General features: G+C 35.8%; 1 protein-coding gene across 1 annotated transcript in view; it reads right to left on the reverse strand.

Moving 5' to 3' along the window:
- Positions 1-16800, reverse strand: part of LOC116463107 (androglobin) — a 183641-nt gene that overhangs the window by 113461 nt on the left and 53380 nt on the right. Inside the window, exons 8-10 of the mRNA XM_032146070.2 lie at positions 16536-16783; positions 12211-12339; positions 4574-4668 (exon numbers count right to left, since the gene is read on the reverse strand). Coding sequence (XP_032001961.1) covers positions 4574-4668; positions 12211-12339; positions 16536-16783 — 472 coding nt within the window. The remainder of the gene's footprint in view (positions 1-4573; positions 4669-12210; positions 12340-16535; positions 16784-16800) is intronic.

The following is a 16800-nucleotide window of genomic DNA, read 5'->3' on the forward strand; positions in this document are numbered from 1 at the left end:
TCCTAAGCCAAAAGAACAAAGCTGGAGGCATCACACTACCTGACTTCAAACTATACTACAAGGCTACAGTAACCAAAACAGCATGGTACTGGTACTGAAATAGAGATATAGATCAATGGAACAGAACAGAGCCCTCAGAAATAATGCCGCATATTTACAACTATCTGATCTTTGACAAACCTGACAAAAACAAGAAATGGGGAAAGGATTCCCTATTTAATAAATGGTGCTGGGAAAACTGGCTAGCCATATGTAGAAAGCTGAAGCTGGATCCCTTCCTTACACCTCATACAAAAATTAATTCAAGACAGATTAAAGACTTACATGTTAGACCTAAAACCATAAAAACCCTAGAAGAAAACCTAAGCAATACCATTCAGGACATAGGCATGAGCAAGGACTTCATGTCTAAAACACCAAAAGCAACGGCAACAAAAGCCAAAATTGACGAATGGTATCTAATTAAACTAAAGAGCTTCTGCACAGCAAAAGAAACTACCATCAGAGTGAACAGGCACCCAACAAAATGGGAGAAAATTTTCACAACCTACTCATCTGACAAAGGGCTAATATCCAGAATCTACAATGAACTCAAACAAATTTACAAGAAAAAAACAACCCCATCAACAAGTGGGCAAAGGATATGAACAGACACTTCTCAAAGAAGACATTTATGCAGCCAAAATCACATGAAAAAATGCTCATCATCACTGGCCATCAGACAAATGCAAATCAAAACCACAATGAGATACCATCTCACACCAGTTAGAATGGCAATAATTAAAAAGTCAGGAATCAACAGGTGCTGGAGAGGATGTGGAGAAATAGGAACACTTTTACACTGTTGGTGGGACAGTGTAATTAGTTCAACCATTGTGGAAGTCAGTGTGGCGATTCCTCAGGGATCTAGAACTAGAAATACCATTTGACCCAGCCATCCCATTACTGGGTATATACCCAAAGGACTATAAATCATGCTGCTGTAAAGACACATGCACAGGTATGTTTATTGAAGCACTTCACAATAGCAAAGACTTGCAACCAACCCAAATGTCCAACAACGATAGACTGGATTAAGAAAATGTGTCACATATACACCATGGAATACTATGCAGCCATAAAAATGATGAGTTCATGTCCTTTGTAGGGACATGGATGAAACTGGAAATCATCATTCTCAGTAAACTATCACAAGAACAAAAAACCAAACACCACATGTTGTCACTCATAGGTGGGAATTGAACAATGAGAACACATGGACACAGGAAGGGGAACATCACACTCTGGGGACTGTTGTGGGGTGAGGCGGGGGGGGATAGCATTAGGAGATATACTTAATGCTAAATGACGAGTTAATGGGTGCAGCACACCAACATGGCACATGTATACATATGTAACAAACCTACACATTATGCACATGTACCCTAAAACTTAAAGTATAATAATAATAAAATAAAATAAAAAAAAGAAAAAAAGAATAAAATGCTCTTTTTGTTTTGGGTTTAGGAACACACAAAAAAAATTTCATTAAGACAGAAATTATTTCCTATAAGTATATTCTTAAGACATTATATCTCTATTATATTCTGATATTTACCAGGGAAACCAGATCACCCTCACAGGATGCTAACCTAAAAGAATCAGCAGGCAAAACAGGAAGATGGTGACACACTAGTCAGTTCATTACAGCTTTCGAAGTCACTTACTGTTCCAGTCACTGGGCTAATTCCAGAACCTCTGGGCACCTTAAGCCTTAAAATTCCCCAAAGGGAAGATTTATAATAATCTTTATGCCTTGACTCTCACCCATGCCTTGACTCTCACCCATGCCTCGACTCTCACCCATGCCTCGACTCTCACCCATGCCTCAAGCTGCCTTTAAGTCTTCTCCCATTATAATCTCAATATCTAGTAGTTCCTTGAACCCAGTGGAATCTTCTTCATCTCCAAACTTTCCAATGTAAGATTCCCTCTGCTTTGAACACACTTTATCCCATTTACTTGCCTAACTTCTTTAAGGTCTCAGCTTAAACAGTTCTTCCTTAGGGAGGACTTCCTTGGCTACCCATTAGAAAGGATGGCATGTTTCTGTTAATGTCTTTCATTCATTTTTTAAATTCGTTTAACCATATGTTCACTTGGTTACTCCTCCAACAAATATTAATTCACCTACACCTACTATGTGGCAGGCACCTTATATGCCTTCTGTTCTAATTGTATTATTGCAGTTCACTCAGTTGTCTGCCTTCCTCATTAGACTCTAAGCTTTGTGGATAGGACCTTGTCAATCTTGCTTATCATCATATCTTCAGAACATAGCATATTGTTTAGCATATAATAGTATATCATAGATAATTCATAAAATATGTTGAATTAACCAATGAATAAACAGATGTGAGTTTTTAGTCTTTAGTCTTGGTTTTTTAACTTAAAAATGAGCAGTATTTAAATTTGAGTTTCTCAGTAGCACTACCAAAAGTTCAAAAGGATTATTTTGCACCCCATTCTTTTTATAATGCTTTTATCCTCTGCTTACACTTTGTGGTTTTAAAGGGGGTTTGAATACTTCTCAGACATGAGACTATGGCACTCCATAAAGCATTGCTGGTATTCTTTTTCATTTTCTTTATTTCTTCTAAAAAAAACCAAACAGGATACATGTGCAGAATGTGCAGGCTTGTTACATAGGTATATGTGTGCCATGGTGGTTTGCTGCACCTATTGACCCATTCTCTAAGTTCCTTCCCCTCAACCCCATCCCACAACAGGCCGTTGTGTATTGTTCCCCTCTCTGTGTCCATGTGTTCTCAGTGTTCAGCTCCCACTTATGAGTGAGAACATGTGGTGTGTGATTTTCTGTTCTTGTGTTAGTTTGCTGAGGATAATGGCTTCTGGCTTCATCCATGTCCCTGCAAAGGACATGATCTCATTCCTTTTTATGGCTGCATAGTATTCCATTGTGCATATGTACCATATTTTCTTTATTCAGTCTATCATTGACGGGGCATTGCTGGTATTCTTCAGCAGTCCAATGAGTTAGAGCATTTACTTGCTAGCATATCTGAGACAGCACATAGGCCAGTAGCATGCAAAGACGTTAAAAGAAAGGCAGGCGTGAGAAGGCCAGCCCTAATCTTAGCAAGAGGCTTGACTTGGGAGAGGCTTTAGAAGTACATTTAGATTGTTGAAAGTTGCTGGTTTTTAGATTCAGTCCAAATTGCTGTTTCTGCTATTCAACCATGGCTAATGTTTTCTAACTTTGGATTAAAAATAGTGAAACTGCCATATTCAGGATGGCACATAATCCTCTTACAATATGAACACTGTTATATAGTAAAATTTTTCTGGAAGGAATTATTTTTATCTAAAAAAGTGGAGAAGAAAGAATGGGAAGAAAGAGAAGCGGAAAAATGTTAGCAACATGCCCCCCAGGCATAATCTAAAAGACAAATGTAATGCACATAGTAAAGTATAACAAGCATTCAAATGGAATATTTATGTTTCAAGCTAATTTCCATTAAAGTTTTAAAACATAGCTCTTTCTAGCTAACTAAATGAACATTCACATGTAATCATATTGCTGCGTCATGCAGTTTATACTTTAGTGACTTCAGACTATGAAATCCTAGTAATAAAGTGTTAGATGTTTAGAGTTCCCAAACAGATTTGGGATTCAAAAACCCCAAAAGCAGTAGGGCATTTGTTTAAATAGATTGTTAATAACTTGATGGACTTCACCATCACAAGGGAAGGAGAAGAGGTGTTTTTCTGTCCAAGAACAGTAGAGCTTAAAAATTATGAAAATGCATAAATACTATGCAAGCACTAAACATATTGATTAAAATTTAACATCATGAAAAAATGTTAATATCTTATTAAGTGAAAAGGTGGTTGCCAAATGTAATATGAAGTGTGATTCCAGTAAAAAAGGTATACACATACAAACACAGAATAGAGTATAGAAGAAAAATCAAAGTATATATGCCAAAATGTTAATAAGGCCTATGCCTTACCATTTATACTATAAATATTTTAATTGTATTTCCTTTCACTACATTTTCTAAATTTTCTACAATTTGTTAAATGTATAAGAAAACAATTAGCATTTATTTTGTATTATTTTATGATACAAGAAAGATCATAGCAGTCTCTCTCCAGCCTGAGGGTGAATTCACTAATATCATCTTATTTTAAGAAAACATATGTGACCTATTTATGGCAAGGTCATTAATTATTATCTAGGAATAATTTCTATGATTTTCACTGAAATACATAAATTCTGTATCTTTCTTTTTGATTATAACAGAAGGATCTATAAAAATTAAATGTGACTATATATTTTTTCTTTTCCTTTTTTATAATTAGTCAGAGCTGTTGCAATCATCTAAGATAATTTTGGATGTGTCAGATCCCTTAGGTTGAGTATCTAATTTTGAAGATAAGGAAACTGACATCCACAGATAGAATTTTAATTAAATTTTCATGTGCCATCTACCACAGCAAGTAATCACACACACACGTGCACCCACACACACAAAATAAATAATACGGTTTCCTAAGCTTGAATGCTTACCATCTTCTCTAATGAAAAGATCTTGTTTTCAAACAAGTAGAGAGGTGTAAATGTCGCATATACAACCATATGAGAGGTCTGTATTGCAGAAGAACCTGTAAAACAAACATATATTATGTCATGAAAATTCTAGTTAAAATCGGTCTGTCAGTTGCTCACTCCAGATTGTTCAATTGCCTTAATGAATTTATCTTTGGGCTGGTGAAAAATACATAAAGGATGCAAAATGAATTTAACAGATGTTAAATCTCAAAGATGTATCTATTTTGTAGCCTGCCTCATTCCTTTTAAGTTCACATTATTACTATTTAATAATTTAAGACCTTATTATACCTCATGACGAACAGTTATTATATAAATATATTCTAGTTATTCATCAGTGCAACATAGAATGGTCCACAAATGAGAATGTTCCAAAGGAATTATTTTTAAATGGAATCATTTCTTTTCTTTCATAGATAGAATCTTTATTCTATGTTGAACTTATAGAAAGTCCAGGAGTTTCTATGTCATTTTGTCACTTCAAAAAGAAAACATAAGTAAAATGAATTTTTTCACGAAGATGTAAGGCATAAATAATTTAGTTTGAAATGTTTAATGATGGTAGAATTTGCTTTTGAGCATTGCTTATTTGTTATGTTTTTCTTATCCTTGAAATTATTCTATTTGATTATTTTATTCAGTATTTTTTGGTCCTGCAAATATTTTGGACAAATAAATAGAAGTCAATTTATTTTAGCCTCTTTTTATTTTTAATTAAAATTTTTTACAAACTTACATACTGACATTTAACTATATTTGATACTATGTTTACAAAAGAATAATATCTTTAAGACCACAGAACATAAATTAGTTGTCAGCCCAGTATATCTCTAGAATGGAGATATGAAAATCTGCCAAACTTAGAGAAACATACTTTTACATTTCAAAATTGAAATTTATACATTTCTCATACACCTTGCCAACACATATTGATTGCTTTTTCCCTACGTTGCTCATTTATCTATGCTACATTTGTTTGATGATGTTAGTTATCATCTAATGTCCACGGATGCTGTCTCCCCAACTAACTTTTAATCCAAAGTTAGTTGGATTAACTAACTCTACAGAGGCTTGGTTAATAATTTGGTTTACTCCTTGTGGAGTACAAGGTACTGTGTATTGTGTGATAACTTGTATGAAATAATATGTTCTTAAATATGACTAATCATCTTAAGTTTAAGGATGCAGCAAAATAATTATTCCTTTTAAAAAGAATGTTAATGAAAATACTTTTCATGCACTCCTATCATCAGATAAAACCATTTGAGATACCCACATTGACCAGAATGGCCTTCAGCAGTGACCAGTAATTTACAGTCCAGTTACTTTTCTCACTGATCAATCTAATCGAAGCCCTCCAATAAGTCCTCTAATCAAAAGAAAGATTGTGAAATGTCTTTAGGTGTCAGCTGAGAGTTGAAGACTAGTTATGGAGAGGAAGTTCCTGACAGTGATGACTGCTAAATATTAAAATGGATAAAATTTTAAAAATCAATTTTTTTTATCTATCTGCAGAACTTTCTGCTCAAGGAAGAGGATGAGATTAAATGTACTTTCCAGGTTCAAGGTTAAGCAGTTGGCTGTCTACACCTTAGGAAAGCATGAAGCATGAGAGGTGGAGGGAAGAAGAGTGAGGTTTCCTCTCTGAGCCTGGCTACTGAGCAAGATTGGGCTTCTTTATAAAAGTCAGCTGAGTTTCCAGATGTTAAACATACACCTTACATAATGTTTGACCAAATGTCTGGGCACCCCATGGCTCATTCAGGTTGATCTATTTCATTAACTCTTTTCTAAATCTTGTTTTAAAAATCATAACATGTAAAAGTATTTTGGTCCACATTATATCCCACATTTGTACATTATGCATTAGAAATTTTGATGTCTTCCCTAAAATTTTCTAAAGCTTAATATTTAATATTATCACATTAAGTACTTTGTCCTTGATCTTTAATAAGTCTTTTGAACTTTTATTTTCCTTATGATATTAAAAATAAAGTTTGTGATACAGGTATTTTGAAAAAAGTTCTCATTTACTTTATAACATTATGTAATAAAATATATGGAAACCTGAGAATTCCAGGTGAGGTCTTAGAAAAACATAACTTTAGAAACTTGGAGTAAAGAATGTGGTCTTGACATATTATAGAAATGATGTTGATGACAAAAAAATTTGCTCCAAATTTTAGGATAATTACACATTTTATATGGGATTGTAATATTTAATGTTGAAATATTAAAAAATAACACAAGTGTTTAGTCAAGGGTGAAGTTTTAAATATTTAATAAGTAGTATAGCATAGGCACAGGTTAATTAGACTAGAAGCTGATTATGAATATTGGTATCACTATACTGATGCTATTAGCTAAATATCAATCTGTAAAAGCTAGATAGGAATATGCTATTAAATAGAGATTTTATCTCTCTGTAAATACGTTGTGTGATTCTGCAATATTGGAACACTCATAATGCTTTTTGATTTTATTATATATCAATAAAACTGCTTTTAGAATATCTTAAAGACAAATGTTTAAATCTAGGGGCTCTATAATTTCTTTCAGTGAACTATCAATGGTACAAACCATGAAATTTCCTTATCTTTCCAGTTGTTGAAGTAACTTTGTATTGAATTAGCATAGCTGCATATAATAATGCTTAATAATTGAGGAAGAAATTTAAGAAAAAATATACTCTTGAATGATGAGATGAAGTTTAACATCTTAGTATCTAAAACTGCTTTAAAATATTTTGTACAGTAATTATGAGTCTTATATGGCCTACAACTGCCATACTAATTATATGTATTTTATTGCCCAAAAGAAGCTTTTGCTACGTTTGTATGATTTAAATGTTTTATTTTACATGCGATACAGCCTTTTTTGCTTTCTATAAGCATATTTCAGAAGACTGCTATAAAATATGTAAGATTACTTAAATACCACTTCTATCATTGATTTCATTTTATGTTGAACATTTACTGTCTGAAACTATAAAAATTTCAGCCTGAAATTTTGAGTCCCAGTGAGATGAACCCCAAAATACTGTAAGTCCATTAGAAGTATTTGTTAAAGATTATATATGATTTTTTTCAGATGTGATATTTAGTTAATTTAGAATAGCTAACCTTCAGTGAATGCCTACTCTATGCTAAGGCCTAAGTATTTCATATGAGTCAGTTCACATAAACCCTATGAAATAAATTCTATTTTTAACAGTATTTTTCAGGCAAGTAAGCTGAGTTACAGATAGGTTAAGCAACATGTCAAGTACACAGTTGAGAAGTGTGAAGTGTAAAGTAGTCCCTGGTCTTTCTGGCAATTTTTTATTGTCTATTATTCTATGTGGCAATATCTAAAGAAGATGACTCGAATGTGTTCCGACCCACTTCCTACCAGACAATGTTTGCAGGTCCAATATTTGATGCAAAGCTGAAAAATAAAAGGCCTTTTATACCAGGCCCCTAATTTCTTAATACAAGTTTTTAAAAAATATGTATTAGTGGGCTTCTAATCTATTTGTTTCATCAGTTCCACATGTCCATAGTCTTTCTTGAGCATAATTCCCAAGGCTAATTTACTTCTTTGCTTCTTTGCTTCATAGAGGCTACTTGGAAGATAGCTGCAGCAAAGAGGTTGCAGTCTTAATCTTTGACACAACCAGGTGTGTTGTTTAAGTTTTACTGGACTGTATTAGGCCATACTTGCATGGCTATAAAGAGATACCTGAGACTGGATAATTTATAAAGAAAAGAGGTTTAATTGGCTCACGGTTCTGCAGGGTGTACAGGAAGCCTAGATCTGGTATCTGTTTCTGGGGAGGCCTCAGGGAGCTTTTACTCATGGCAGAAGGCAAAAGGGGGAGCAGGTGTCTCACCTGGTGAGAATGGGAGCAAGAAGAGAGTAGGGGGAGATGCTACACAGTTTTAAATGACCAGATCTTGCAAGAACTTACTGTCATGAAGACAGCACCAAGCCATGAGGGATCTGCCCTCAGGTCCACTCCCACCAGGTTCCACCTCTAGCACTGGGGATTACAATTCAAAATGAGGTTTCGGCGAGGACAAATATCCAAAATATATCATGGACCTTTGTTGTTAAATACTCAGGTATGGCTATTAAATTGAATTGTCTTCAATAGAATGAGACCAGAAGTGATAAACAATACAGCTTGTTTTTACTTCAAACACCTTTGCACCTGCAATCCTCCAAGCTCTTTTACTTCCCACTGTTATAGAACTTTAGAATTCACATGCTAGAGTATAGGAGGCATAAAAAGGGAGGAACATGGCTGTCTTCAAGACCAGCCTTATCTCCAATTAATTGTGGTAAAGAAATAGCCTTCTTTTTCAATTTTGTATGTTCTGTGATCTCAGAAATTTCTCTATTTTTTTCCCATTTATTTTGGAAAAACAGACAATTCTTCCCTGAACTCATTTCTTATTTGAAATATCTTGCTAACAGTAGATATTACAAACTTAACACTGCCTAGCATAGTAGATTTTCAACCACTTATTTTAGAGACTCAGGTTCACTGAGTACATGGCTAACTTCTAAATTGTCACAGGTTCCAGTTTTACCAAATATTTTGCTGTGTGAGGTGGATCCCCAGGTTTCCTCATGAGAGATGGGAGTGGATACATATGGGTATATCTGTAAGCACGTGTGTGCAGGTACATGACTTGGAGATCCTGGATATTTTAACTAGATGAAATTACTAGATAATAATTTGGACTGGGACTCTTGGTAAGTATTGAACATATATGTGAGAAGAAGAGTGAAATGGGTATCTGGTGATCATGAAAGTAGAATGTGGTAAAGATTGATCATTGTTCACCAAATGGTTTCCTCTTTCTCCTGAAATGATCGATCTTTAGCACATGTCACATTCCGTATTTCCAACTCCTCTTAAAGTCAGGTGTGGCCATTGGACTGAATTGTCTTCAACAGAATGAGACCAGAAGTGATATACAATACAGCTTGTTTTGATTTCAGACATCTTGCTCCTGCAATCCTCCAAGCTCTTTTTCTTCCCACTGGTATAGAACTTTAGAATGCTAGAGGTATAAGAGGCATAAAATGAAAGGAGCCTGGGTCTCTTCAGTGCCATTTGGAAAATAACTTCCTGCCAGTGATTAACACTAGTCTTTTTAATTGAGAAAGAAATATATATGACATTAGAATCATTTGTTAGGCATACCAGCTAGTGTACCTAAATGAATACACTTATTTTGAAAATAACAAAATGAAATCTTAAATGTCAAGTCATTATTAGGGTATGCATTGGATAATATTAGATGACATGTAAGTATATATAAATCTCTACATGTCTTCTGCTATTATAAAACTATATCTCCTATGGCATTTAAAACTATGAGCCCCATTTTATTTTAATGACCGTTGTGATAAATATGCTACTTTGAAAAAATTAATAAAACAGGGGTTCTTTATATTACGTTTTCAGTGACTTATCAGAATTAACTACAACACATCTAATATCAAATCAAACATAAACAATATAGGCCGAGAGTGGTGGCACATGCCTATAGTCCCAGCACTTTGGGAGGCCAAGGTGGGTGGATCACTTGAGGTCAGGAGTTTGAGACCAGCCTGGCCAACATGATGAAGCTCGTCTCTACTAAAAATACAAGAATTAGCCGGGTGTAATGGCATATGCCTGCAGTCCCAGCTACTTGGGAGGTTGAGGCACGAGACTTGCTTGAATCTGGGAGGTGGAGATTGCAGTGAGCTGAGATTGCGCCACTGCACTCCAGCCTGGGTGACACAGCAAGAATCTGTGTCAAATAAATAAATAAACAAACAAACAATATAAATGTCATGTTATTTTTTCCATATGAGTTTGAATTGTAACTGAATTACCTCTTGAACGCTTACTGTCTACCCATTATCTCCTTTACAAGTGAAACCAAAGCAGCTGATTGAAGGAAATGAATTATAACACCATCAGAAATGCACTTAGATTTAACTCTGTGGGAGAAGGAAGTTCACATGGCCACCCTCTTATTTATGCCAGATAAAGTACTCCTATAGAGTTCTTTCTAACACCGTATCTTTAGCACATGTAAGAATTAACAAAGGCTTTTGCAATAAGTATGCTAAAATGTAGCTCTACCAACAAGTGCTAAGCACTTTACCTGGATTCAACACTTGATTCTCACAAGGACCCTCACCAAAACAATAATGCTGATTTATACAGATCCTGAGTTTAAAGAGGTTCTATCACTTGCCTGATACTTATACACTTAGTGTTGGAGCAGATATTGAACTCAAGCAGCTTGACTCCACAGTCCAAACTGAACCACATTCTATGTGTTGGAATGACCTTAACTACAAGTTCAGCAGGAGAAAGAAGGCATCATTACTTTTATTTTCACAAAGAAAGAACTCAGAGAAAGTTTTAGCCATTTTCACAAAGATGAAGAACCATCAGTAAATCTGCTAATGTAATGTTTCTCACTATCAAAAAATATTGCTTAAGGCATCAGTATAAGAAAACGATTTTTAATGTAGAATTAAAAACACAATAGTGACTTTTTTCTATCCACATCACTAGACATGTTTCAGTAAAAATAAAAAGCCATAATTATTAAAATGTCCCCATACAAATCATCATAATATATTAAGAAAAAAGATAAAAATTTATGAATAAAGCACACTACTAGAGGTAAAAACACATATTTTTGACTAGCTAATAAAGGATGAGGTGAAAATGATAACCTACACTCTGGAAGCACCAAGATAGATGAGCCAAAGCTGAGACTCAAAAGAGACGCTCTAGTCTTCCTCCTGATAGCCTCCTGAATAGGTTGAGGTATCATTTTTTTACAGCATGTTTTCTTTCAACCTGATACAATTTGTTTAAAGGCTACTATACCTAGACTGTTTTAGCTGGTACAGAGGACAAAAGTGCAGTAGCCAAGGGGTCTTTAGAGATAATTTGTAAGTCCAAATTGGAAAGATATTAATTAAAATGAAATATCTCCAATGTGATTTTAAGTGAGAGAGAAACCTGAGCATTTTCACAAAAATAGTTGACCTTTATACAACGAGGCTATTATAAATAGATCTTGTACATCCACCCAGTCACAATGCGATACACAAAAAGTGTGGTTGTCAGTGTCGTGATATAAACAATGACTTCTAGAGTCTCCGACCTCACAGTTATTTTCTAAAACACAGTAAAAGAGCTGGAGGCCCACTGTGAGCAAGGAGCCAGATGTAGGCTTTTGTTTCATTTGGTGGCTGGCATCTAACCACACAAACAAGTAACTTTGAATTTCCTTAATTTGGATGATGAGTATTTTTTAGAGCAATACCTGAAAGCGACCAGCAGAAGCCTGTCCCATATGTGGATACTCCTTCTGTGACAATTGCACTGTAATTTGGATAAGAGGCTTCTGTCTCATTGGTAGGACTTTGGCCCAACACACCCACCCATCAGAGAACTCAACATTTATGGCAACCTTGAATAAGTTTATTTAGTTATTTCAAAAGAAAAAATGTATTTCTATGTTCCAAGGTTTTCCAGCATTTTAAGAAACAACTAAAATAGTTATTATTCTAAGAAATTAGGAGCTTACAATCTGATAGGGACTGCACAGAGTACTGCACTTCTGACGAGGATCTTGAACCATGAAGTGAGAATTTGAATTTTTCCTTTTCTACATCTTTGCTTCTCTTCTTTCCGATGTCTCTTGCATCTGCTTTCTCTAACATATGAAAAAAATCACAATAAATATTTTAACTAGACAATCTCAAACTATATTTCTTATTCAGTCGTTGTCTGAAAGAAAAAAGGCCAAAATAATAGTATTATTTAATGTAAAATTATGCCATAATTTCTCCAAAACATGATCCCCTCTAATTAGAAACATCACGATAAAGCCAGGGAGAACTTTGAAAATTGAGATATATCATGAAATAAATGCAGCATTGCTTTTTATCTACTGCATAAAATTTTGTTTCATGAAGATAATTATTTGAATATATTTTCTTTATATAAGATAGTATCAAGGTAATTTTCTCATTTTAAAAATAAAAACAAAACACAGCAAAGCCTGTACTGAAAGTTAAGTCCTAAGTGTAGAGCCCTCTCAGATTTTCCTTATCTGGGTCCTCCACTTACAGGAAACACAGTTTTCTGACTCCAAAATATTTTCTTGTGGAGCCCAGATTCCGACCAAAGTCCCAAACCAGCATCTTATTGCCTACATGGCTTGGGTAATAAAACTCTTGCATCCAGAACTATTCCCACCATTTGAATGCTCATTCATATACTCAATCCATAAAACATATTCTTCTTCAACCTAAAATACTTTTCTCGAAGATTTTGTTAATTCCCTAACAAGTCTGTCTCAATTCTGAGACAGAAATTGTAGATTTCTGTCATTTCATTCTCTGCATCATCTGTTAAGTTTGTAATCATCATTGATCAGGTTGCTCATCTTTAAAATTTTCATAAATAAAAACTGTGACATTATCTACTTTTAATGTTTCTGAACATCCAAAATAGACATGTTTCATATCTTAGCTTTTTTTTTTTTTTTCTTTTTGACAGGCTTTCACTTTGCAGCCCAGGATGGAGTGCAGTGGCAAGGTCTCAGCTCACTGCAGCATTGACCTCCCATGCTCAAGCAATTCTCCCACCTCAGCCTCCTGAATAGCTGGGACTACAGGTGTGCACCATCACACCTTGATAATTTTTCTTTTTCTTTTCTTTTTATTTTTCTTTTTTATAGAGACAGGGTTTCACCATGTTGTCTAGGCTGGTCTTGAACTCCTGAGCTCAAGTGATCTGCCAGCATCAGCCTCTCAAAGTGCTGGGAATACAGGCGTGAGCAAGTATGCCCGGCCCATATCTTAGTTTTTTCAGTAGATTTAACACTTAAATTAGATATAAAAGTAAAGATAACTATAACTTCAATCACAGGATAAAACATTTAACCAGGAAGTTTAGGTTTTTAAAAAGTTTATTATCAGAATTTTATTTGTGAATTTTCTATATATATTACCTTAATTCAATAAATCTAATTTTAGGAAGTGATATTTGAGTGCATGTATAATTTTCAAATAGGAATTTAAGAGCTTTCAAACTTCTATTCAGAATTTGTGACTTAAAAATAATACATAATAAAAACTATAAATAGAAAAAAAATCAAACTGTTTCACATAGAAATTTGGATAGTGTACAACAGTGCTCACCAAAATGTGTTTTTGCCAATACCCTAAATAAGGATTGCTCCTCTGTCATTTCATCCCACCCATCTGGCAAAACCCCACTCTGAATAAACTTGGCAGCTGAGTCCCACTAGAGATGATCCTCCCATAGTTCTGCAAAGCTTGCCACATCTATTTTAAATCTCCGTGAGAATCTACATCTTCCACCTCCACCTCACTTTCAGCTCATAGCTAGGCTGTGTATAAACAAAAAGTAGAAGTCTTTGGTGTGAAGCCCTCATCTTCTCCTACCAAACCCGTTTACCCACCTACACCTGTATTCACTCCCCCATGAACTATGCCCACCTATGAGAATGGAGGAGCCATTGCTCTCCCTGGGTTGGCCCAATCCCCTTCTAGCTGGGGTGTGGAACTTGCTCCTTCTTCTCAGAAAAAGTATACTACTATTGGCCGGGCGCGGTGGCTCACGCTTGTAATCCCAGCACTTTGGGAGGCCGAGGCGGGCGGATCACGAGGTCAGGAGAACAAGACCATGGTGAAACCCCGTCTCTACTAAAAATACAAAAAAATTAGCCGGGCGTGGTGGCGGGCGCCTGTAGTCCCAGCTACTCGGAGAGGCTGAGGCAGGAGAATGCCGTGAACCTGGGAGGCGGAGCTTGCAGTGAGCCGAGATTGCGCCAGGGCACTCCAGCCTGGGCAACAGAGCGAGACTCTGTCTCAAAAAAAAAAAAAAAAAAAAAAAAAAAAAAGAAAATGTATACTACTGCAGTCATCTCAGTGGGATCTTTCCAGTCATCACTGAAAAAAACCCAATTTTCCTTCACTACATCCACAAATACATATTCTCTCTGCATCCCACATTCTTCCCTATCAGCTTCCACTTTGCAGTTTCCTGTTCTTCAAGGCCAAGCTTCTCACAGGGTTGTTTATACATTCTTTTACTTCCCACTTCCTTCTTACTCCCTCCAATGTATCTTCTACTTCTATCACTCACAAGTGCGCAATGACCTCCATATCACAAAATGTAATTGAGAAATTTAAATTTTCATCATAGTTCATCTTCCCATCTTCCCAGAATATTTAATATAATCTCTGGTTCTCGGAACACCTTTTCCTTTGGCCCCAGTGACAGAATGCTCTGCTGATGTTGTCCCTGCTCCCCTGGCTGGTCCTTACTCTTCATTCAGCAGTTCATGATTTTGTGCCAACCTCTTAGATGTTCCGCTTCTACAGGACTCAGTCTCAGCCTCCCTCATCTGCTCACTCTATACTGTCTCCTAGGGAAATATCATTCCTGGTTTAATTTTGCAGGCATTTGTTAATGACTCCCAAGTGTATATCACCAGCCTAGGAGTCTTGACATGAAAAATCGACTTGGTTGTCTTAAAGTCACCTCAATTTCAATATATTCAAAATCATTTTGTGATCTCTCCTAAACGGTACAACCATCTATCCTACTTTGCAGCTTGGAATTCTACCAGTCATCATTGTCAAGTTCTGCCACTTTTTACTTTTTAAATAGGAGAAATACATGTTTAATGGAAATTGAGAGCTTAATCTATCTTCCTAAATTAATACTAGATTAATTTGGTAGCATCAAAGTAGAGAATTGCTTTTGATTTTCAAAGAAAGCAAAACGTGGAATAATAATTAGCATATAGTAAACACCGTTATAAGTCCTAAAGTCCTAGAAAAGAAAGTTCTTAATTACATGGCTGTTGTCACAAAAACTTAAGAAAGGATAACGACAACAAAGATGCATTTCTTAGGGAAGCAGGAGCCTCAGAGGCCTTGAGAAACCCCATTTTAAGTTCAGCTCCATCTTAAGACTAACAAGGCATATTTCTTGCCAGTCATGACCCACAGTCATTACATGTTTATAGCTGAAGATACAGCCTAACGATACCTGCAAGGGACACACTCTTACAACAGCAGAATGTCCAGATGTCTGAATACCCATAGCAATATGTCCATATGTCCCAATGCCTGTAAAAAGTATGCTTTCAAGATAATTATTATTATGCTTTGATGTACTTAATGCACTAAAATGCCAAGTATAACTTTCTTTAAATCAACAGAATACTACATTTTGTCATGCTGTCAAGACAGCTGAGCTTAGCTTGGCTTTTACATAGATAAGACTCCTATATAAGAAAAACTGGGCTGGGTGCAGTGGCTCACACCTGTAATCCCAACACTTTGGGATGCTGAGGTGGGTGGATCGCCTGAGGTCAGGAGTTTAAGACCAGCATGGCCAACATGGTGAAACCCTGTCTCTACTAAAAACACAAAAATTAACTGGGCATGGTGGTGTGCGCCTGTAATCCCAGCTACTTGGGAGGCTGAGGCAGGAGGATCACTTGATCCTGGGAGATGAAGGTTGCAGTGAGCCGAGATTGTGCCACTGGATTCCAGCCTGGGCAACAAGAGCACAACTACATCCCAAAAAGAAAAAAAAAAAAAAAAAAGGAAGAAAAACTGAAAACAAAGACAGCACCTTTCTTTGCTTGCTGAAGATGCCCTACTCTGTAATTGAGGAGCTTTCAATAAACTATCTCTTCTTACTCCACTCTGTGACTTGCCTTGAATTCCCTACTGCGTGAGATCCAAGAACCCTGTCTTGGGGTCTGGATCAAAACCACTATTTCTAGCAACACATCAAATACAATTGTAAGGCTTTTATATGCAATGTCCATACTGAATCACATTTTGATGTAAAATATCTTACCCTTTGGAACTTTGTCGCTTTTCTCAGGAGCCTTTAGTGTTGTCAAAGAACTTTCAGGTTTGAATTCCTTCACGTCTTTTACTTCCTTTCCATCCTTTATTTCTTTTCCCTCCTTCCCTTCTTTGCCTGGTTCTTTTAATTTAGAATCTAACATTGCTATTTTGCTTTCAGAGCTGGCCTCATCTGACAGCTTAAACTCAGGCAATATTTCTTTCAGGAGCTCCCAAACTTTGTCCATGTATCCCGGGCTAAGAGAAAAGACAAT

This window comes from Hylobates moloch, unplaced genomic scaffold (genome assembly GCF_009828535.3).
Source record: "Hylobates moloch isolate HMO894 unplaced genomic scaffold, HMol_V3 SCAFFOLD_27, whole genome shotgun sequence".
NCBI lineage: Eukaryota > Metazoa > Chordata > Mammalia > Primates > Hylobatidae > Hylobates > Hylobates moloch.